The sequence below is a fragment of the Equus asinus genome, chromosome 4, assembly GCF_041296235.1.
Source record: "Equus asinus isolate D_3611 breed Donkey chromosome 4, EquAss-T2T_v2, whole genome shotgun sequence".
Classification (NCBI taxonomy): Eukaryota; Metazoa; Chordata; class Mammalia; order Perissodactyla; family Equidae; genus Equus; species Equus asinus.
Genome location: NC_091793.1, coordinates 34107855 through 34130149, shown reverse-complemented (window position 1 = coordinate 34130149; position 22295 = coordinate 34107855). Strand labels below are relative to the sequence as shown.

At 37.0% G+C, this 22295-nt stretch overlaps 1 protein-coding gene across 4 annotated transcripts in view; it reads left to right on the top strand.

The window, feature by feature from the left end:
- EEA1 (early endosome antigen 1) overlaps positions 1 to 22295 on the top strand; it is a 133414-nt gene that overhangs the window by 77455 nt on the left and 33664 nt on the right. For all 4 annotated transcript variants that reach the window (XM_044744290.2, XM_014841258.3, XM_044744275.2 and 1 more), the window contains 4 exons: positions 5045 to 5248; positions 12166 to 12366; positions 13349 to 13462; positions 15912 to 16067. In XM_044744290.2, coding sequence (XP_044600225.1) covers positions 5045 to 5248; positions 12166 to 12366; positions 13349 to 13462; positions 15912 to 16067 — 675 coding nt within the window. The remainder of the gene's footprint in view (positions 1 to 5044; positions 5249 to 12165; positions 12367 to 13348; positions 13463 to 15911; positions 16068 to 22295) is intronic.

Below are 22295 nucleotides of genomic sequence, written 5' to 3'. Positions count from 1 at the left end.
CAGACAAAAATGTCTGCTGTCAGGGAGCTTATGGAGCCAAACAAGCGCCAAGGTAAACAGGCAAATGTATTGTGTTTTAGATGGTGATAAGTTCTATGATGATGAAAAAAAGCACTATGATGACAGGCAATAGGACATGTCTTGGGATCTGGAGGTGGGACTGCGATGTTAGATAGGGTTGACAAGGAAGGCCTCTCTGAGAACATGAAAGACCTGAAGGAAAGGAGCATGTGAGCCATGTAGATATCACAGAAGAGCATCAGTACATTAAAAGGCCCTGAGGTGCATGTTCAAGGAACATCAGGAAGCCAGTGGCTGAAGTTATGTAATGATGAGAAGGATTAAAAGGGACACAGTGATAGAGATCACGGAGGGTCAGAACTTGTTGAGCCTTGTAGATAATTTTAAGGATTTTACTCTAAGATGAAAAATCACTGGAGGGATCTGAGCAATGGAGTAACATGATCGATTTATAATCTCACAAGATTACTCTGGCTGCTGTATTGAGAGTAGACTGTAGGGGCACACCGGTAGAAGTAGAGAAATTAGGCAGTAGTCTACTACAATAACCCAGACAGGAAATGATGTGGCTTGGACCAGAGTGGAAAAAGTATAGGTAGTGAGAAATGGTCAGATTCTAGATATATTTTAAAGGTAAACTGACAGATTTACTGATAGATTGATGTGGGGTATTGAGAGAGAAGTCAAGGATGATTGCAAGGATTTTGGCCTGGATAGTCAGAAGGATGGAGGTCAAGCAAGATGAAGGCTGAGAATCCTATTGGATTTGGTAACATGAAGGTCATTGATGACACTGATAAGACCAATTTGGATAGAGAAGGAGGGACAAAAGCCTAGTCGAGAGGGTTCAAGAGCAAATGAAGAGAGAAGTTTGGTACAATGAATATAGGTAACTCTAGGAATTTTACTGTGAAGAGTAGCAAAGAAATAGCTAGTAGTAAAGCTGAGGTAGAGAATTTGGCATGGGTCTGTAGCCAAGTGGGCTTTCTTGTACTGTACTCCAGAATTAAATTCATTTATCCAGTCACAGACAAAGCTGGAGATGACAGCCTTTTACCTTCTTTTAGGCAGGTTGTCTCTTACACTGAGGGGAGAGCAAGGGATTGAGTTAAATGTGCTTAATTCCTTATTCCAAACTTTCCAATTAGTTAAATTCTCATTCCCTGGGGAAGAATAAGAAACATGTGGCAAATAGGCCAGGCAAAGTCTGATATTATGGTAACATGAAAGTCCTTAAAAATGAAGTAGAGAGATGTAATGCGTGCAGTTCTAGGTCTATCTGCGTATATAAAATTATTACAGTAGCATGGGGAGGACACTTATCTGGCTCAGAGCCTGGGGAAGAGCAGTCACTGAAAACTTCTTATAAGTGACAATCTGAGTTGCAAAGGTTGCGTAGTTGTTTCTGGGTTGCAAAGATGGTGATAGTGAGGAGCATACTCCAAGTAGAAGTTACAATGACAAGGATACTGAAGCTGGTATGAGCTAAACTGTTAGGTTTTGCTGGGGCTTAAAGTGTAATTTAAAGATTGGTTAGAGAAGAGGTCAGAGCATTAGACATGGGTAAGTTTATGGAAGGCCTTGTGTGACATTTATCTTTGAAGATAGAAGAGTTTTGAAGGTCTTAAAATAGAAGTATCTAGAAGTATCGTAGCCAGATTTGACTTTTAAATAGGTTATTCTTGTGGTTGTGTGAAAGATGGATTTCAGAGGGAATATTCTGAAACAGGAGATCAGTTAAAAGGCTAATACATGCAGTAGTTTAGATGAAAAATAATAATGGTCTTAGTTCAAGCAGTTGTTAGAAAATGTCAGAGGGAGAAAATTGAGTAATACTTGAGAGGTAAAAGATAAATAGGACTTGTTCACTTAATAGTTACAGGGAATGAGAGAGAACGAGAATGACTTCCAGGTTGATAACATTGGGTGCATGGTAAATGGAGGTGTCATCAACTGTGTAAGTGCACATGAGACAACTGGCCATTTTTTAGGGCAATGCGATGAGTTCAGTTTTTGACAGGTCTTGAGACAACTGTGGGATATATTAATTTAAAGCTTGGAGGAGGAGCCATGCTGTATATATTAGCTGTGAGAGACATCAGTATATATGGGGCAAAAGGGATTATTAGAATAGACGTGATCAGCCAGCGAGAGAGTATAGTGAGAAAAACAGACACCTGGTAACACAAGACTCCTGGGAAACACTTAAGAGATGGATGATTAGAGGAAGAGCAGTCCAAAGAAAGAGAGAATGATCAGAGTAATTAAAGAGAACTTGCAGAGTGGAAGCCAAAGGACTAGGGAGGATCACAAGTTGGGAGTAATCAGCAACTTCAAGTGTGGGTCTGTGGTGGGGATGCCCACTATGATAAATGAAAAATGTCCATTAGATTAATAAAATATAATTGAATAAATTAGTGACTTTTTAAAACTTAATTTCAATAAAGTGATAGAGAACAAAATTTGATTTTTGATTAATGAGTAAGTGAGAGATGAGGGAGTTGGGAAAATAAATAGGCATTACTTTTGAGATTTAAGTGTGAATTGTGTGAAGACCGTGCGGAAACTGGAAGGGGGCTTGGTCTTGGAAGGGTTTTTGAGAACGAGAGATACTTGGATATGTTTATAGTTTAGGAGCAAGGGACCGGAAGAGAGGGAATACTTGAGGATATTGGAGAAGGAGAAGTGGCTGAAGGAGTAAGGTATTGATAAGCTTTGATGTCACTGATATGAATGTGGGTGAATTTGAACCTATCCTCTGAAGGCTATTCTTTGAAGCTTGAGGAAAGGAGGCAAATATGGATACATATGGAATTTTGTGATAAAGTGATGGAAAATCAAGGTAGATCATTCCTGAAAACCCATTTTTTTGTGGGGGCAATAAAGTTGGAGATAGTAATAGCTGAATGTCAGGCAGGCAGAGATTAAGAATTTGAAGACATTATTGAAGCTTTTAAGTAGTTATCGAGGGGAATGTTTGAGGGTGAGAACCTTACTCAAGTGAAGGATTGACAAGATGATTCTGAGAACATAATGGAGGTTGGAGTCTAGAAAGTTGTAGTGGCACCAATCTATGGAGGTTTGTGATTCTGTTCTAACAGTGCTTAGAAAAGCAGGTGTGGAGAAAGCAGATTGCAACACTGATCTAGGATTAAACATTTTTGTGCTGGCTGTGTTGGAAATTTTGGGGTGAAAGGAAATGGAGAATACAGTTGAAAGAATCCTTAAGGTTCGTTTATATCCATATATGAGGTTTACGAAGAGAAGCTAGGCATGTGCTAAAACAGCTAAAAGAAAATAGAGGTCATTGTCTCTTTGACATTGAAGAGCAGAAATGGAGGTCCTGAAATTGAAAGACGGTTGGGAAGTTATGGTCACAGAGTAGAATAGTTGAAATTCTTCATCTGGAAGAGTTTCAGGTGATCACAAGATCCTACATGTGAGTGACTGAATAGAATGAGTAAAGGTCCAGGAATTAACATGATATGAATGTTGAGGCCATGCTCTTAATTCTCTGTGTATTTTGTATTTCCCAGGAAATTGGCAGAAATTGGGATTGAGAGAAAGACTAAATCAGGTCTCAAGTCTTCAGTGAATGAGGTAGGGATTTATAGATGATAGCAACATAGCAACAGAGAATAGAGGGTAGAATAAATGAACGACATACTCCCCAAAGCAGCATGAAACTTTCCATGAGGGAAAGAGTAATGGTGGTGAAAAAACAGAAAAAGGTCAACCTCCTCTGCTTGCCCAGGCGAATAGTCCTTATGTATCAGAGACGGTTAAGGGACAATCAGCATCTGTAAAGGGAGAACCAGATTTCGGTTACTACTTAGAAATAGAGTGACTGTTTTGGAAAAAAGCTTAGGCCTGGATCTGTGGTTCCAGAGGATTAGTGGAGTGTGGAGAAGAGGAGTCATTAGTGACAGGAACAGAGGATGAGAGCGGAGAGGTTAAGTTGCCTTTCTTCATTTTGTGATTGAAGCTTAGAGGGATGAGAGGCATGTTTGAAAGTGACTGATCTCAAATATTTAGATACTGGCACAAATCGTTGAGGGTACTAGGTGGTTGCTGGCTCTGTCTCAGCACGGTGGTGTGGGCTACTACAAGGTTTGCAGAGGGGCTTGTTAGAGCCTTGTTCTAGATAGAGGCTCTCGGACTCTCTTAAAATGATTAAGGCAGAGGCAAAGTCTGTGGGCAGATAGCTCCAAAACGTTAATGGGCATTGTTCTGGGTGTAGCCTATTGCACTGTGTTCTCTTTAACATTGAGGCCCTTGGTAAAGTAAAAGAAGAGGTGTGTTAGAATGTAATCGTTTATTTCTCTATTCATTCAATAAATATCTTAGAGCATATGTGTCTTGGATACATCAATGAATAAGACAGACAAAAATTGCTACCTTCGTCGAGCATACATTCTAGTGAGGGGATGGAGGGAGGCAGATAAACATGAAAAATAAGTAGATTATTTATTGTGTGAGAAGATAAATGCTATGGAAAGAAAACAATATTCAGGAGAGGAAGTATTGGGAAGGACTGCAATTTTAAATGGAGTGGTCAGGGCAGGCCTGTTGAGAAGGTGACATTTGAACAAATACTTGAAGGAGAAGGAATGAGCCATGTGACTTTGTGGGGTAAGTGTGCCAGGTAGAAGAAATAATTAGTGCATAGGCTCTGAGATGGGAGTGTGCCTGGTATGATCAAGGAATGATGAGGAGTCTCATGTGTCTGAAATGGATTGAACAAGAAGAGTAGTAGGCGGTGAGGTTGGGGTGTCAGAGTAAGAATGTGGTTAATTGAAGGTTTTTTTTGTTAAATTCTAATTTATTATCAATAATATAGTTCTATATTATTAAATATATAGTCCTAATTATTTAATTAAATTTGCCATGTTAAAATGTAATGATTAGTAAAAAAAAGTAAGACTAATTTTGAGTTGTAAAATTTATTATCAATCATTTTATGTCTGAGGCATAACTTTTTAAGTTCTCTATCCTTAAGGTAGTAGTTTTCAATTCTTTACAGAATGATTTGGAACAAGTACTACGTCAAATTGGAGATAAGGACCAAAAGATCCAGAACCTTGAAGCCTTATTACAGAAGAGTAAAGAAAATATTTCCTTATTAGAAAAGGAAAGAGAAGATCTTTATGCAAAAATTCAGGCTGGTGAAGGAGAGACTGCTGTTCTTAACCAGTTACAAGAAAAAAACCATACATTACAGGAACAAGTAAGCTTGTCAAATGTATTCTGTTTCTAAAATTTATTTTTATCTTTCTAAATTTTGCTAAGTGATATTTAAGTGATTCTTCTTTCTAGTTATTTTTAGTACTTTTTTAATATTATGTATTTTTGACAAATACCATCTCTTTTACCTTAGAGGTGAGCTGCTATTGTAGTGAAAGTAAGTTAATATGATTTGACAAAGGAAATCTCAGTTCATGTTCCAGGATGTAACTTATTACCTTTATAAACAGGAGCAAATCATTTCCCCTTGTTAGCTGATTTGGAAAGAGGAGAGGTTATTAATAATGCATGCTTGCCTCATGGCATTTTGTGATATTTTGAAAAAAAAAATGAATAGGAAAATATATTTATAAACTAAAAGTACTAATCAAGTTGTTACTGTGTATTGGTTAATATTCAGACTTAGTGGTTACTTATATTTTGATAATGTATATGTCTTTGGAATATAAAGCTGCTAATAATTTTGGTAAGTTGCCTTATTGTTCGAATGTTCATATGTAGTTCAAGAGAAACTTAGAAAATTTAGCTTAATACATTTTCATTTGAGCCTTCGCTTTTTCTTGGTGAATCCGGTTAAGGGCTTGTCAATTTTGTTTATTTCTCAAAGAACCAGCTCTTAGTTTCATTATCCTTTTTACTGTTTTTTTAGTCTTTATTTCATTTATTTCTGCTCTGATTTTTATTATTCCCTCCTTCTGCTGACTTTGGGCTTTGTTGTTGTTCTTCTAGCCATGTTAGGTGCGTTTTGAGATTACTTATTTGAGATTTGTCTTGCTTGTTGAGGTGGGCCTGTATTGCTATGAATTTCCCTCTTATGACGACTTTTGCTGCATCCCATAAGAGTTGCTTTGTAGTATTTTCATTTTCATTTGTCTCCAGGTATTTTTTAATTTCTCCTTTGATTTCTTTAGTGATCCAACGGTTGTACAATAGCATGTTGTTTAGTCTCCACATATTTCTGACTTTCCCAGTTTTTTTCTTGTGTTTGCTTTTTAGCTCCATAGCACTGTGGTCAGAAAAGATGGTTGGGATGATTTCAATCTTCTTAAATTTATTGAGGCTTGCTTTGTTTCCCACCATATAGTCTATCTTTGAGAATGATCCATGTGCACTTGAGAAGAGTGTGTATTCTGCTGGTTTTGGATGGAATGTTCTGTATATACCTGTTAAGTCCATCTGATCAAGTGTTTCATTTGAACCTACTATTTCCTTGTTGATTTTTTGTCTAGATGATCTGTCCATTGATGTGAGTAGGGGGTTGAGATTTCCTCCAATTGTTGTGTTGCTGTTAATTTCTGCCTTTAGGTCTGTTAATAGTTGCTTTATGCACTCTGGTGCCCCTGTGTTAGGTGCATATATATTAATAAGTGTTGTGTCCTCTTGGTGGAATGTTCCTTTTATCATTATATGCTGCTCCTCTTTGTCTCTCATTGTCTTTTTTAACTTACTTAAAAAAGTTCTTATTTAAAAAAGTGGAGTCTTCTTTGTCTGATAAAAATATGGCAACACCTGCTTCCTTTTCTTCGCCATTAGCTTGGAGTATGGTCTTCTATCCCTTCAGTCTAAGCCTGTGTTTGTCTTTGGAGCTGAGATGCGTTTCCTGGAGGCAGCATATTATTGGGTCTTGTTTTTTAATCCATCCAGCTACTCTGTGTCTTTTGATTGGAGAATTCAGTCTATTTACATTTACAGTGATTATTGATATATGAAGGCTTAACATTGCCATTTTATCTCTTGTTTTCTAGCTGTTCTGTTTCCATTGTTTCTCTTCCTTTGTATTTCTGACTGCCATTTCATTTTGGTGGTTTTCTGAGGGGGAGTTCTCAGTTTTCTTTCTTTTTGTGAATTGTGGCTCTGCTGTGATTTTTTGTTTAGTAGTTACCGTGAAGATTGTATGAAAGATATTGGAGATGAGATAGTGCATTTTCTCGTAACCTCTTATCTCCATGAACCTAAGCAGGTTCCTTCCCTCTCTCTCCTCTCCCCTTCTGAGTAGTTGCTGTTACAAATTGTTCTGTTTTTACTTTTGTGTTAGTAGCTAAACTGAAGTGTTTATCATTACTTTTGATGCTTTCTTTCCCTTTCTCTTTTAAGTTGTAATTGAGTCTTTGCCTCCCTATACTGGTAGAGAGCTGCAGGTTTCTGATCATGTCTGTATTTATCTCCTTGCTCAGAGCTTTGTAGACCTTTGCCTTTTTGTTGCTGGTGTGAGGGCATCCTTAGTTATTTCTTGTAGGGGAGGTGTAGTGGCGATGAACTCCCTCAGTTTTTGTTTATCTGGGAAAGCTTTGCTTTCTTTTCTTTTTTTAGAGGAAGATTAGCCCTGAGCTAACATTTGCTGCCAATCCTTCTCTTTTTGCTGAGGAAGACTGACCCTGAGCTAACATCCGTGCTCATCTTTCTCTATATATGGGACGCCTGCCACAGCATGGCTTAATGAGTAGTCTTATGTCCGCACCTGGGATCCAAACTGGCAAACCCTGGGCTGCCAAAGCGGAATGTGTAAACTTAGCTGCTGTGCCACTGGGCTGGCCCCTGTCTTGGAAAGCTTGTATTTCTCCATTGTATGTGAAGGAAAGTTTTGCCAGATAGAGTATTCTTGGCTGAAAGTTTTTGTCTTTCAGTATTTTGAATATATTGTCCTATTCTCTCCTAGCCTGTAGGGTTTTTGCTGAGAAATCTGCTGAAAGCCTGATAGTTTCCTTTGTAGGTTAGTTTTTTCTGCCTTTCTGCTCCTAATATTTTTTCTTTATCATTAAGTTTTGTCTCTTTTACTTTTATATGCCTTGGAGAAGTTCTTTTAGCATTGATGAATGAAGTTGGGTGTTCCATTAGCTTCATTTATTGGTAAATCCTGAACCATTCCCAGGTTTGGGAAGTTCTCAGCAATTATTTCTTTGAACAAACTTTCTGCTCCTTTCTCCCACCTTTCTCCCTCTGAAATTCCGCTAATCCTTACGTTGCTTTTCCTAATTGAGTTGGACATTTCTTAAAGAATTCCTTCATCTTTTTAAAATCTTAGTTCTATCTCCTCCTCCACCTGTAGAATTTCTACATTTTTGTCCTCTAGCAGACTATTTCTTTCCTCCACAAGATCCATTCTATTTCTTAATGATTCTAGATTATTTTTTATTAATTGTGTTTTTCATATCCAGAATTTCTGCTTGATTTTTTTAATAGTTTCAATCTCTTTGCTGAAGAGATTCATTGTATTGCTGAGCTCCTTGAATTGTCTTTCCGTGTTTTCTTGTAAGTTGTTGAGTTTCCTTATGACAGCTATTTTGAATTCTCTGTCATTTAGGTTGTAAATTTCTGTGTCTTCAGGATTGGTTTCTGGAGAATTGTCATTTTCCTTGTGGCCTGAAATGTTGCTGCAGTTCTGATGGTGCTTGACGAGCTGTTCTTTTGTCGGGGCATTTGTGGTATTCTTAGGACACAGATTACACCTGTTACCACTGGGGGAAAGCAGGAGCAGAGTTTATGTCCCCACCTTGTCTGCTGGAGGCTGTGGGAATATTGTGGGTGCTTGCCCCAGCCTGGGACATGTTCAGGCGCTTGTGTGGACCGTGCTTGGTGGGCAAGGCTTCCTTGCCGGACAGAGCTAGGGCCACTATTTGGTGCTTCAGGGGCAGTATGAACTCCCCCTCCCTGCCCAGAAAGTGATCACCAGCAGGCTAAAAGCTGCTTCTGCCTCTTCCCACAGCCACTAGTACATGTTCCCTCTTACTGGGCTCAGCAGCACTATGAGCGCTGGGGCGCATGGGGCCTGGGCTGTGTTTGCCCCAGCACGTAGATCTGCTGTGCTTTCTGTTCATGATCCTCAGGGCTGCTGTTTTTGGCGGGCGGGGCTTCCTCTCTGGGACCCGGGCTAGGGCCGCTCCTTGGTGCTGCAGGGGCACAATGAACTCCCCCTCCCCACCAGGAAGGTGAACCCGAGCACACTCAAGGCTGCTGTGCCACTTCCCACAGCTGCCCGGGACATGTTTCCCCTTTTGGGGCTCAGCACACTATGAGTGCTTGCTCGGGCCTGGGGTGTCCTTGCCCCAGTGTGTAGAATCTGCTGTGGTTTCTGTTTATGGTCTGTAGGGCTGGTGTGCTTGGTGGATGGGGCTTCCTCGCTGGGACCCGGGTTAGGGCCGCTCCTTGGCTCCACAGGGGCATGATGGGCTCCCCCTCCTCCCTGGGAGAGCGAGAGTGATCATGAGCATGGGCTTGAGGTGGTGCATGTTCCCACTTTTGGGGCACTTGTGTGCCAGGCTGGAAAGCATTCATGTGCAGGCACAGGGCTACCAGGGGAGAGCAGGGCGTACTCACCTATCTCTGCCACTTTGCAGGTGGCTAGTCCATCCACCCTCAGGTGTATAGCTGCATGTGTCTCTCAGGCATCCTGTTGTACTGTGTGGGCTTCCTCCATTGGTCAGTGAATGTCCCTTTAGTTGTAGTTCAAAAGGGGAAGAGACAAAGGGAATAGCTCACTCTGCCATGTTGCTGACGTCTAGCTTAATACATTTTCAAACAAAAGAATTTACAGTTGGTTTTGGGGAAGAATTGTCCAATGAGAGAATTATTATTATCTAAAAGAGAAAGTATTAAAACAAAGTATCAGTAGGTCATATCACTTTCCTAATTTGAGTATTAGGGTACAGTCATGCATCACTGAATGATGGGGATATGTCGTAAGAAATTGTCATTAGGTGATTTTGTCATTGTATGAACATCACAGAGTATACTTACACAAACTTAGATGGTATAGCCTACTACACACCGAGGCTATATGATACTAATCTTATGGGCCCACTGTCGTATATGTGGTCTGTCGTTGACTGGAATGTTGTTATGTGGTGCATGACTGTATAAAACAAATTTCCCCCCTCAAAGTTAGGCTTGGTTACCTAGTTTTTATGAAGAATTCTTTAGACCAGTAAGTTGCGTACAACTTGACATTGCTTATCAGACAAATATCACCAGAAAAACCCATGCATTTTTTTAAAAGAATGAATAAAAATAAATCTGTGTACTTCTGACCATGTTGGAGCAACTGATACCTATTTAGTGTTCCCACCATAAACTAGAAAAGTGGGAAAGAATGTGTAAAACCACTGTTTTCAGAAATTATACAACAAGCAGTTCAGGGCTTTGATCCCTGAGAGAAGAGAAACAAGTGAAGTGAACTTTTTGACCACTCCAGCTTTTGACCCAGAGACATTTTCCAGACTGTGGTGCAAGTCAGGGGAATCCAGGGAGAGCACAGTGGTCTCACTGAACTGAGGAGTGAGAAATTTTAGTTCAGGGAGGTTGAGGCAGCTCAAATTTGCAGGGCAGAATATCAGAGCGGAGGGAACAATGGAGAGAAAAAGCTCCAGAAATTTGCATAGGGATCCACTTGAGCCTTTAGCTGAGTGCTAAGCTTTACACTTATAGGGTGGGGTTCCATGACGCCATCAATGCACAATTGTTAGGAGCTGCAGGCTGAAAACTATCAGAATTCACAGGGCTGGGAGATGTTCAAGTTGCAGCCAGTCAGAGAAGAAAGATAGGGTTGAACACTTGGGGACATTCGGTAGAAACCTTAGAAATGTAACACCTGAGTAGTAAAGCTAAACTAGCCATAGAGTAAAAGCTAGGGTACGCCTGACCTAGCAAAGCATAAAAACAAGCCTCGAAAGGATCCAGCTGAATCGCAAGTAGATTAACTGCCTGCTGAAGCAGAATTCAACATTCTTTGAAAGAAGACAGCAAAATCCAGACCTGTCACAATAAATATGAAAAAACTATCAACATACAAAGAAGCAGAAAACATGTGAGCTATAAGCAAGAGAAAAATCATTCAATGGAAATAGGCCCTGAAATGAGAGATGATAGATTTGTCAGACAAGTACTTTAATACAGCTCTTAAAATATATACATGAATATAAAGGAAAAACTGTAGTAATGGAAATAGAAGTGGAAATGATAAAAAAGACCCAAATAGAACTCTAAACATAAAACAAAAATCTGAAGTGAAAATTTCTTTGGATGGACTTAATAGATTAAGCAAGTAGAAAACAGTATTAGTGAACATTAAGACAAGGTAATTGAAACTGTCCCAAATAAAGCAGAGAGAGCAAAAAGACTGGAAAAAAAAATGGAACAGTGCCTTAGTGACCTGAGGGAAAATATTATGTCATCTGCCTTACATATAATTAGTGTCACAGAAGGGTAAGGAGGAGGAAAATATTTATGGAAATAATAGCTGAAAAAATTTAAATTTGATTAAAAATATGAGTCCACAGATTCAAGAAACTCAGTAAACTCCAAGCAAGTTACACCAAAGAAACATCAGATGAATTGGATTTCATCTAAATTAAAAATGTGTGCTTTTCAAAAGATACCATTACAAAAATAAAAGGCAGGACACAAACTGGGAGAAAAATATTTGCAATACATGTATCTGACAATTCAGAAATATCCTGAATATATACGGAGCTCTTATTACTCAGTCAGATCAGTGGTTGAGGCTAGAGATGAGTGGAGGGTACTGACTGCAACGGAGCATGAGGAAACTTTTTGGGGTTATAGAAATTTTTTCTGTCTTGGTGTGGTGATGGTTAATTGAGTGTATATATTTATCAAATCTCCTGAAACAGTACAATTAAATTGGGTGAATTTTATTTCATGTAAATTATGGCTCAATAGAGATGGTTTTAAAAATAATAAGAATTTCCAAATTTGATGTTATTTTTTATGATTTTGAGAGATTATGTTTACTTATTTTTGGAAAGTTGTAAACAATTTTTATTGAAAAAAGTTGATAACCTATCATAGAGCACTTTAATATTCTCATGGTGCTTAAATTTCAGTTTCTTGGTTCTTGTTATATCATTTGTGACCTTCATAATTAGAGTCTTGCTTGTATGGTAGGTAACTCAACTAACAGAGAAGCTGAAGAATCAGTCAGAAAGTCATAAACAAGCCCAGGAGAATTTGCATGACCAGGTGCAAGAGCAGAAGGCACATCTTAGAGCTGCACAAGACCGTGTGCTTTCCCTGGAAGCCAGTGTCAATGAATTAAGTAGTCAATTAAATGAAAGCAAAGAGAAGGTCTCCCAGCTTGACATACAGGTAATATTGAATTATGCAGTTTAATATGCGTTTGTGTGAATAAAGCATCAATTTGGCCATCAAATGTTTAAATTCTGTTTCTCTCCCTCTCTTCCTCTGTTTCCCTCTCTCTGCCTTACTTATGAATGAAAGAAAATTAGGAGTAAGAATTAAATAAAGGTTGTATCTACACAGTTTGTTGAGCTTTCCCGTTTTGCCTTGTCTTTCTCTCTCTCTGACAGACTACGTCTCCTGAAACCACCAGATCTTTTAGCTTTTCTTTGTTTTCATGAAGTCTTTATTATTGTTTTTGAAATTCAAAGTAGCTTGATATTACACTGTTAGATTTCTATGTTCAATCTTTTTGTACTTTGGTTTTTTATTTTACTTTAAAATTTTATTTAAAAAATACCTTTATATGTTACCATTTTGTGTTATATAGTCTTTCAGAGGCTAATGTAGAAGTCTTTCTCAGTGAATCAGTCACAGGGTGGGAATTAAGACATGTTTCTTTCTTCATTTTCATCATTGGTTTCTTATTCTATACTGTAGTAAAGTTATAAAACATTTCTAAGCCTTGATTTTCTTTATTTTAGGAGAATAATTCCATTGGAAATAAGAAATATAATGAAATAACAGCTATACTTATTAGAACTTGGAGAAAAAGGATACACATTTCTTTCTTTTTAAAAATGTAATTATTTGTTAGATGAGTTCTATGATAACCCAATATGTGGATATCCACTTTAAGAGAGGGAGAAGGGTTTTGGGGTTATACAGGGACGTCTTTTCATCGTTTATCCAAACGTTATTAGAAGTCTTCTCCCCTACTCATTCCGGTTTGGGGGATTATCACATACTTATTTTTCAATGTCTAAATCTTCATGTTTTTTTGCCAAAGGACTTAATATTTTTAAATAATTTAGTGACCAAAACAATTTATGTTCAAAATGGGAAATCAGGAACTAAATATGAATTAAATGACTTGTGAATTTTGTTACAGGTTAAAGCCAAAACTGAATTATTGCTCTCAGCAGAAGCAGCAAAAACTGCTCAAAGAGCAGATCTTCAAAATCATTTGGACACAGCCCAAAATGCGTTACAAGATAAACAGCAGGTAGGGGAACCTGATGCAGTTCCATGCCATAACCTGAAGTTTTGGTAGATAAATTAATTGTAAACGTGTAAAAATGATACTCAGTTTTATATAACGTTGTGATCGACTTGCTTGTTCTCGATTATTTGTCCCTGAGTTTAGAACCAGTTGAGTGGTAGATGAAGGAGTCAGACGGAGAAAAAATATCATGTTTGTTTTTGGTAAAGCTTGACTGATGTGCAGCTGTGATTGGGCTTCTTAATACTGCATTTCTACCCTTAGTCTAGACCTTGGTGTGGAGTGAAGTATGTTCTCCTCTAATTGTTGAATTGTTGCCTCATTCCATTAAGGGCCATGATTGGGAAAGAGACACAGGCTTCCACACCTGTTTTTAGTAGGTAATCTGGGCCATGACCCAGATATACTTACACTTGGAAGCAGGAAAAGAGGATTGTATATTTCATCTCAGTAGTAAGAGTTACTTACTGTTCTTGCGTGTGGAAGTAAGTGGGACTGGAGAGGATAAAGAAGTTACTTTCTGCAGTACTTCTGATAGAATAAAAGCTTCCTACTTTAGGGCCAAGTCAAAATGCTGGTAGATTTTTCTTGCTTTTTACCAGGTAGGAGTTTTTACAATTTACTTTTATTTATTTATTTTTGGTAATGAAGTTTGGCCCTGAGCTAACCTCTGTGCCAGTCTTCCTCTATTTTGTATGTTGGACACTGCCGTGGCTGGATAAGTGTTGTGTAGGTCCACACCTCACATCTGAACCTATGAACCCTGGGCCACCAAAGCAGAGCGTGTGAACTTAACTACTATGCCACTTGGCTGGCCCATAAAATTTACTTTTTATTTGAGAAGTAATACTGGTTGTTGGTCCAATTTTTTTTCACAATATAGTAGTATATCAAGTTAACAAAACAAAACTGTTTTCTATATTTACCCTAAATCCCAATTGTATTTTCTTCCTTAGATGGAATGTTTGGTATTAAATTTGGTATGTATCCTTCCAGACTTCTGTAAGCATTGAACAACTATATATGTGTGTGTGTGCCCGTGCACACACAGATACTTTTCCTTTATGCACATAGAATCACTATGTATGTTGTTCTGCAACTTCCTTTTTACTTACATTATTGCTAAACACATCTGGAAAGTATTTTCTAAGCACAAGATCACTGCCAGAAACTATAATGGAAAAAGTATTTATAAGAATAACCACATAAAAGTTTAAAATTTGTCTACCAAAAAATATCACTAACAAAATTCTAAAGCAAATAGCTAAAGGATAAAACATTTGCTGAAGTGTGTCTAATGAAGGGTTACTATCTTTGATCTTTAAACCTCTTTTACATAGGAAATAAGTGAACCTACAAAAAAAGGTAAATCATCAAAACTATATTAGCAATTGTTCAAGTTCATTAAGAATTAATTGCAAATTAAGACAATAATGGAATATGTCCTTATTGAAGTAAAGTGTGTGTGTGTTTAATTAACACTGGAAGGATTGGAGATGGTATAGAAGAACAAGCCACTTTTATACATTGCTAGTGGTAGTACACATTAGTTCAGCCTTTTGATGGTGGTGCAGGGAGCTGTTAGACAATATATTTCAAGAACTTGAGGATTTTTCGTATTTACTCATTTTTAGTTCTTTATCCTAAGGGAATAATCATAGCTTTAAGGATGCTGTTTGCATCTCTTTTAATAAACCCAGAAAATTTGGTAGCAATCTAAGAATCTAAAATAGCACATTTGGCTAAAAAAATGGTTTGTATCAATAAAATGGAAATGTATGCAGTCAAGTTTAATGATATTTTAGAAAATAATGTCACAGTTTCATGATGCATTGTTATTTAAAAACAAAGCAGGTTACAAGAAAACAGTATGTAAAGTGAGATCTTGTTTTTATTTTAAAAGTTCAAATGAAAAGATAGAATCTAGCATACAAAAAAAACAGGAAAGAAAGTTATCAAAACATTAATAGTGATTACCTGTGGGTGGTGGATTTTCTAGTAATTTTTATTTTGTTTTCTTCTGTGTAACCAGATATTTCAAGTGAATTGAACAAGTATCATAGATGTAATCACCATAATATTTTTTAGTGTTATTTAAAAAGATATTATCTTGAGCATTAAAAATGTTTAATTAGAATATAAAAGTCTTATTTTCTTATTAGCTTGTTTAATATCCTATTGTATCTTGGTTCCTAAAATAACTCTTCCTGGACAAAGTTATTGACCTGTTATCCATATAAACTTAGTATGTCAGGCTATGCACACCTTCAGTTCAGCTCCTTTCTGCTAGTAGGTAAACAGAACCTCACCTATATCATTAGACTGTTCTGTGATCTTATTCCAAATAGAGTCTTAAATAAATGTAGAGTTTTCATTTTACTTTGACCAAACATTTGGACACTACAATAAAGTAAACCTCACCAAAGTTTTCTTCAATTGTACTTTTCTGTAGGAGTTAAATAAGATCACTGCTCAGTTGGATCAGGTCACTGCAAAGTTGCAGGATAAGCAAGAACATTGCATTCAGCTGGAAAGTAATCTTAAAGAATATAAAGAGAAACACCTCTCTTTAGAACAGAAAACTGAAGAATTAGAAGGTCAAATTAAGGTTTGTATAAAAGAAATTGAATTTAGATTTCTTTTCTACTGCTGTGCAAAGGAAACTGATGGCCTGGATGGAATCAAAGATTTTAAATTTGTGAACAAAGGTTAAGTTGTGATGTACAATCTTTAAAAATTATAATTTTTCATGTCTTAATTTTGAATTCCATGTTTACTTTTTTTTTCCCTAAAGATTGGCACCTGGGCTAACAACTGTTGCCAGTCTTGTTCTTTTTTTTTTTCTTTCTGCTTTTTCTCCCCAAATCCCCCCAGTACATAGATGTATATTTTAGTTGTGGGTCCTTCTAGTTGTGGCATGTGGGATGCCACCTCAACATGGCCTAGTGAGCGGTGCCATGTCCGCGCCCAGGATCCAAACTGGCGAAACCCTGGGCCGCCAATTAACCACTCGGCCACGGGGCCGGCCCCCATGTTTACTTTTAATTTCTTCAAAAGCCATTGGTGGCTTTTGCAAACTTCAGTCAACATATATACTGGTTCCACTGTGAAGTATAACTATTTCAAAGAGACAGCCAACCAGGGATCTACTCTATGAGGAACTTACTTTTTTGTGGCTGTGAAGTCTCTTCTGTTCCATCATTGTGAAAGTATAACATATATGTAGTAACTTGAGAAATTTTTAACTTTAGTAGTTCCAATTTAAAGGACAAAGAACTCAGGTCAAATCCTTCTCTGATGTGTCTAGTCATTTAATGTCTTTAGTAAATCAACATGTTCCCTTTAGATGGAATCTCATCTCTTTACCTCCTTATTCCAATATAATATTTCAGATATGATGGACTTCGTCCCTTTTTAAACTTCACTTTTATACCCTTTGGATTTTGTTTCTAATTTAATAATAAATTTACGCTGTGGTAAACTGCTTCTTACTTTAACACAATTTCAAGTGAAAGTGTTGATTTACTAAAGAGATTAAATGGCTAGACATATCAGAGAACTATTTGACCTGAGTTCTTTGTCCTTTAAATTGGAAATACTGTCAGTTAAAAATTTCTCAAGTTACTATATATATAAGTTATACTTTCACAATCAGATGAAGCACTTCTGTACAATTGTAGAATCATGGGATGTGTATATGTGTAGAGGACATCTATATAGCAATGTAACATGGAAGAAGAATTACATTTACTATTCTGTTTATGAGTTCCATTTTCTTTTTTTTAATTTTATTGCGGTCATAATAGTTTATAACATTGTGAAATTTCAGTTGTGCATCATTATTTGTCAGTCACCATGTATATGTGCCCCTTTACCCCTCGTGTCCACTCCCCCAACCTCCTTCCCCTCTGGTAAGCACTAATCTGTTCTCTTTGTCCATGCGTTTGTTTATCTTCCACATAGGAGTGAAATCAGTGGTGTTTATCTTTCTCTGTCTGGCTTATTTGGCTTAACATAATGCCCTCAAGGTCCATCCATGTTGTTGCAAATGGAATGATTTTACCCTTTTTGTAATGGCTGAGTAGTATTCTATTGTATTTATGTACCACATCCTCTTTATCCATTCATCAGTTCTTCGGCACTTGGGTTGCTTCCATGTCTTGGCTATTATGAATAATGCTGCAATGAACACAGGCTGCATAAATCTCTTTGAATTGTTGATTTCAAGTTCTTTGGATAAATACCCAGTAGTGGGACAGTTGAGTTGTATGGTATTTCTATTTTTAATTTTTTGAGAAATCTCCACACTGTTTTCCATAGTGGCTGCACTAGTTTGTATTCGCATCAGCAGTGTCTGAGAATTCCCTTTTCTCCACATCTTCTCCAACATTTGTTTTTTTTTTTTTGTCTTGGTGATTATAGCCATTCTAACAGGTGTAAGGTGATATCTCAGTGTAGTTTTGATTTGCCTTTCCCTGATGATTAGTGATGAACATCTTTCATGTGCCTATTGGCCGTCTGTCTGTCTTCTTTGGAAAAATGTCTGTTCGTATCCTCTGCCCATTTTTGGATAAGGTTGTTTGTTTTTTTGTTGTTGAGTTGTATGAGTTCTTTGTGTATTTTGGAGATTAACTCCTTGTAGGATATATGATGTGCAAATATTTTATCGCAGTTGGTGGGTTGTCTTTTCATTTTGTCCCTGATTTCCTTTGCCTTGCAGAAGCTGTTTAGTCTGATGAAGTCCTATTTGTTTGTTTTTTCTTTTGTTTCCCTTGCTGGAGTAGACATGTTATTTGAAAAGATCCTTCTAAGACCAATGTCAAAGGGTGTACCACCTGTATTTTCTTCTAGGAGTTTCACGGTTTCACATCTTACCTTCAAGTCTTTAATCCATTTTGAGTTAATTTTTGTGTATGGTGTAAGGATAATGGTCTGCTTTCATTCTTTTGCATGTGCCTGTCCAGTTTTCCCAAAGCCATTTGCTGAAGGGACTTTTCTTTCTCTGTTGTATCTTCTTGGCTCCTTTGTCAAAGATGAGCTGTTGATAGATGTGTGGTTTTATTTCTGGGCTTTGAATTCTGTCCCATTGATCTGTGTGTCTTTTTTTGGTACCACTACTATGCTGTTTTGATTGCTATCGCTTTGTAGTATATTTTGAAGTCAGAGATTGTGATGCCTCTAGCTTTGTTCTTTTTTCTCAGGATTGCCTTAGTTATTCGGAGTCTTTGTTGTCCCCTATGAATTTTAGGATCTTTGTTCTGTTTCCGTGAAGAATGTTATTGAGATTGTGACTGGGGTTGCATTGAATCTGTAGATTGCTTTAGTATGGACATTTTAACTATGTTATTCCAATCTATGTCCATGGCATATCTTTCCATTTCTTTATATCATCATCAATTTCTTTTAGTAACGTCTTATAGTTTTCATTGTATAGGTCTTTCATCTCCTTGGTTAAATTTATTCCTAGATATTTTATTCTTTTTCTTGTGATTGTAAATGGGATTATATTCTTGAATTCTCTTTCTGCTAGTTCATTATTACAGTATAGAAAGGGAACTAATTTTTGTAAATTGATTTTGTACTCTGCAACTTTGCTGCAGTTGTTGATTATTTCTAATAGTTTCCCCAGGGATTCTTTACTGCATTTCCATATATAAAATGACGTGGTCTGCAAACAGCACTTCTTCATTCTCAATTTGGATACCTTTTACTTCTTTTTCTTGTCTAATTGCTCTGGCCCAAACCTCCAGTAATGTGTTGAATGAGAGTGAGCACTCTTGTCTCATTTGGAGGGATGGCTTTTAGTTTTCCCCATTGAATATGATGTTGACTGTGGGTTTGTCATATATGGCCTTTATTATGTTGAGGTACTTTCCTTCTATACCCATTTTATTGAGAGTTTTTATCATAAATGGATGTTGGATCTCATCAAATTCTTTCTTGGCATCTATTGAGATAATCATGGAGTTTTTATTCCTCATTTTGTTAACGTGGTGTATCACCTTGATTGATTTGTGAATGTTGAACCTTCCCTGTGTTGCTGGTATAAATACCAGTTGATCATGGTGTATGATCCTTTCAATATATTGCTGTATTCAGTTTGCCGGTATTTTGTTGGGGATTTTTTCATCATCTTATCAGCAATGTTGGTCTGTAATTTTCCTTCCTTGTGTTGTTCTTGTCTGGCTTTGGGATCCGGGTGGTGATGGCCTCATAGAATGAGTTAGGAAGTGTTTGGTCTTCCTCAATTTTTTGGAATAGTTTGAGAAGGATAGATATTAAATCTTCTTTGAATGGTTGTAGAATGTAGAATTCTCCAGAGAAGCCATCTGGTCCTGGACTTTTTTATTTGGGGGGAGATTTTTGATTACTGTTTCAATCTCTTTACTTGAGATTGTTCTGTTCAGATTCTCTGTTCTTGATTCCACGTTGGGAGATTGTACGAGGCTAAGAATTTATCCATTTCTTCTAGATAGTCCAATTTGTTGACATGTCGTTTTTCATAGTATCTCTTATAATCCTTTGTAGTTCTTTGGTATCCATTGTAATTTCTCCTCTTCTGTTTTTAATTTTATTTATTTGAGCCTTCTCTCTTTTTTTCTTAGTGAATCTGACTAAGGGTTTGTCAATTTTGTTTATGTTCATTGATCCTTTCTACTGTGTATTTCATTTCAATTTCATTTATTTCTGCTCTAATTTTTATCATTTCCCTCCTTCTGCTGACTTTGGCTTTGTTTGTTCTTTTTCTAGTTTGATGTAGTTTAATGTTACTTCTTTGAGATTTTTTGTTTGTTCAGGTGGGCCTGTATTGCTATGAATTTCCCTTTTAGTACTGCTTTTGCTTCATCCCATATGAGTTGGTATAGTGTATTTTCATTTTTGTTTGTCTCCAGATATTTTTTTGTTTCTCCTGTAATTTCTTCCTTGATCCATTGATTGTTCAGTAGCATGTTCATTAGCATATTTGTTACTTTCCCAGCATTACTCTTGCAGTTGATTTCTAGTTGCATAGCATTATGGTCAGAAAAGGTGTTGATATGATTTCAGTCTTCTTAAATTTACTGAGGCTTACCTTTTTTCCTAGCATATGGTCTGTCTGTGAGAATGTTCTGTGTGCACTTGAGAAGAATGTGTATTCTGCTGATTGTGGATGGAGTGTTCTGTATATCTCTATTAAGTCCGTCTGGTCTAGTTTTTCGTTTAATTCCAATATTTCCTTGTTGACTTTCTGTCTGGATGATCTATCTACTGATGTAAGTGGTGTATTGAGGTCCCCTACTATTACTGTGTTGCTGTTAATCTCTCCTTTTAGGTCTGTTAATAGTTACTTTATGTACATTGGTGCTCCCATGTTAGGTGCATATATATTTATGTGTTATGTCCTCTTTGGAGTATCCCTTTTATTGTTATATACTGCCCTTTTTCGTCTGTCATTGCCTTTTTATCTTGAAGTCTGCTTTGTCTGATATAAATATGGCAACACCTGCTTTCTTTTGTTTGCCTTTAGCTTGGAGTATCATCTTCCATCCATTCACTCTGAGCCTGTATTTGTCTTTAGAGCTGAGATGTGTTTCCTGGAGGCAGCATATTATTGGATCTTGTTTTTTAATCTATCCAGCCACTCTGTCTTTTGTTTGGAGTATTCAATTCATTTACATTTAGAGTGATTATTGATATATGACACTTAATACTGCCAGCTTATCACTTGTTTTCTAGTTCTAGTATTTCCCTTGTTTCTCATCCCATGTATTTCTGACTGCCAGGTCAGTTTGGTGTTTCTCTATGATGGTTTTCTTAGTTTTCTCTTTATTTATCATTTGTGTCTTTGTTCTGATTTTGTCTGTAGGGGTTACCATGAGGTTTGTATAAAAGATCTCTGACAGCGTCTTATTTCCTTAGTCTAAGCAGTTTTCTTCCCTTTCCACTTCCCCATTTAAGTTATTGTTGTCACAACTTATTCTGTTTTGTGTTGCGAGTTTGTGATTAAAATGAAGGCACTGTAGTTATTTTTGATGCTTTCTTTCCGTTTATCTTTAGTGTTATAACTGTTTGCTAACCTGTTCCGATAGAAAGCTGCAATTTTTTATTTTGTCTGTTCATTTATCTCCTTGCTCTAGACTTGTAAACCCTTTATCTTTTTTCAGATATGAGGACCTTCTTGATCATTTCTTGGCGGAGGGTCTTCTGGCTATGAACTCCCTCAGCTTTTGTTTATCTGGGAAATTTTTTTTTCTCCATCATGTCTGAAGCATAGTTTTGCTGGATAGCATATTCTTGGCTGAAAATTTTTGTCTTTCACTGTTTTGGATATATCACTCCACTCTCTCCTATCCTCTAAGGTTTTTGCTGAGAAACCCACTGAAAGCCTGATAGGGGTTCCTTTTTAGGTTATTTTCTTCTTCTTTGCTGCTTTTATTATTTTTTATTTGTTGTTTACTTTTCCAGTTTTACTACTATATGCCCTGGAAAATGTTTTTTTACTTTGATGTAATTATGAGTTCTATTAGCTTCATTTACTTGTAATTCCAGCTCCTCCAGGTTTGGGAAGTTCTCCACTATTATTTCGTTGAACAAGCTCTCTGATCCTTTCTCCCGCTCTTCTCCCTCTGGAATCCCTTTAGTCCTTTGTTACCTTTACTAATTGAGTCAGATATTTCTCCGAGAATTTCTTCATTTCGTTTTAGTCTTAGTTCTCTCTCCTCCAGCTGCAGCAATACTGTGTTTCTGTCCTCTACATCACTGATTCTGTTCTCCATAATATCAGCTGTGTTTTTTAAGGACTCCAGGTTTTTCTTTATCTCATTCATTGTGTTTTTCATCTCACTCAAACATTTAT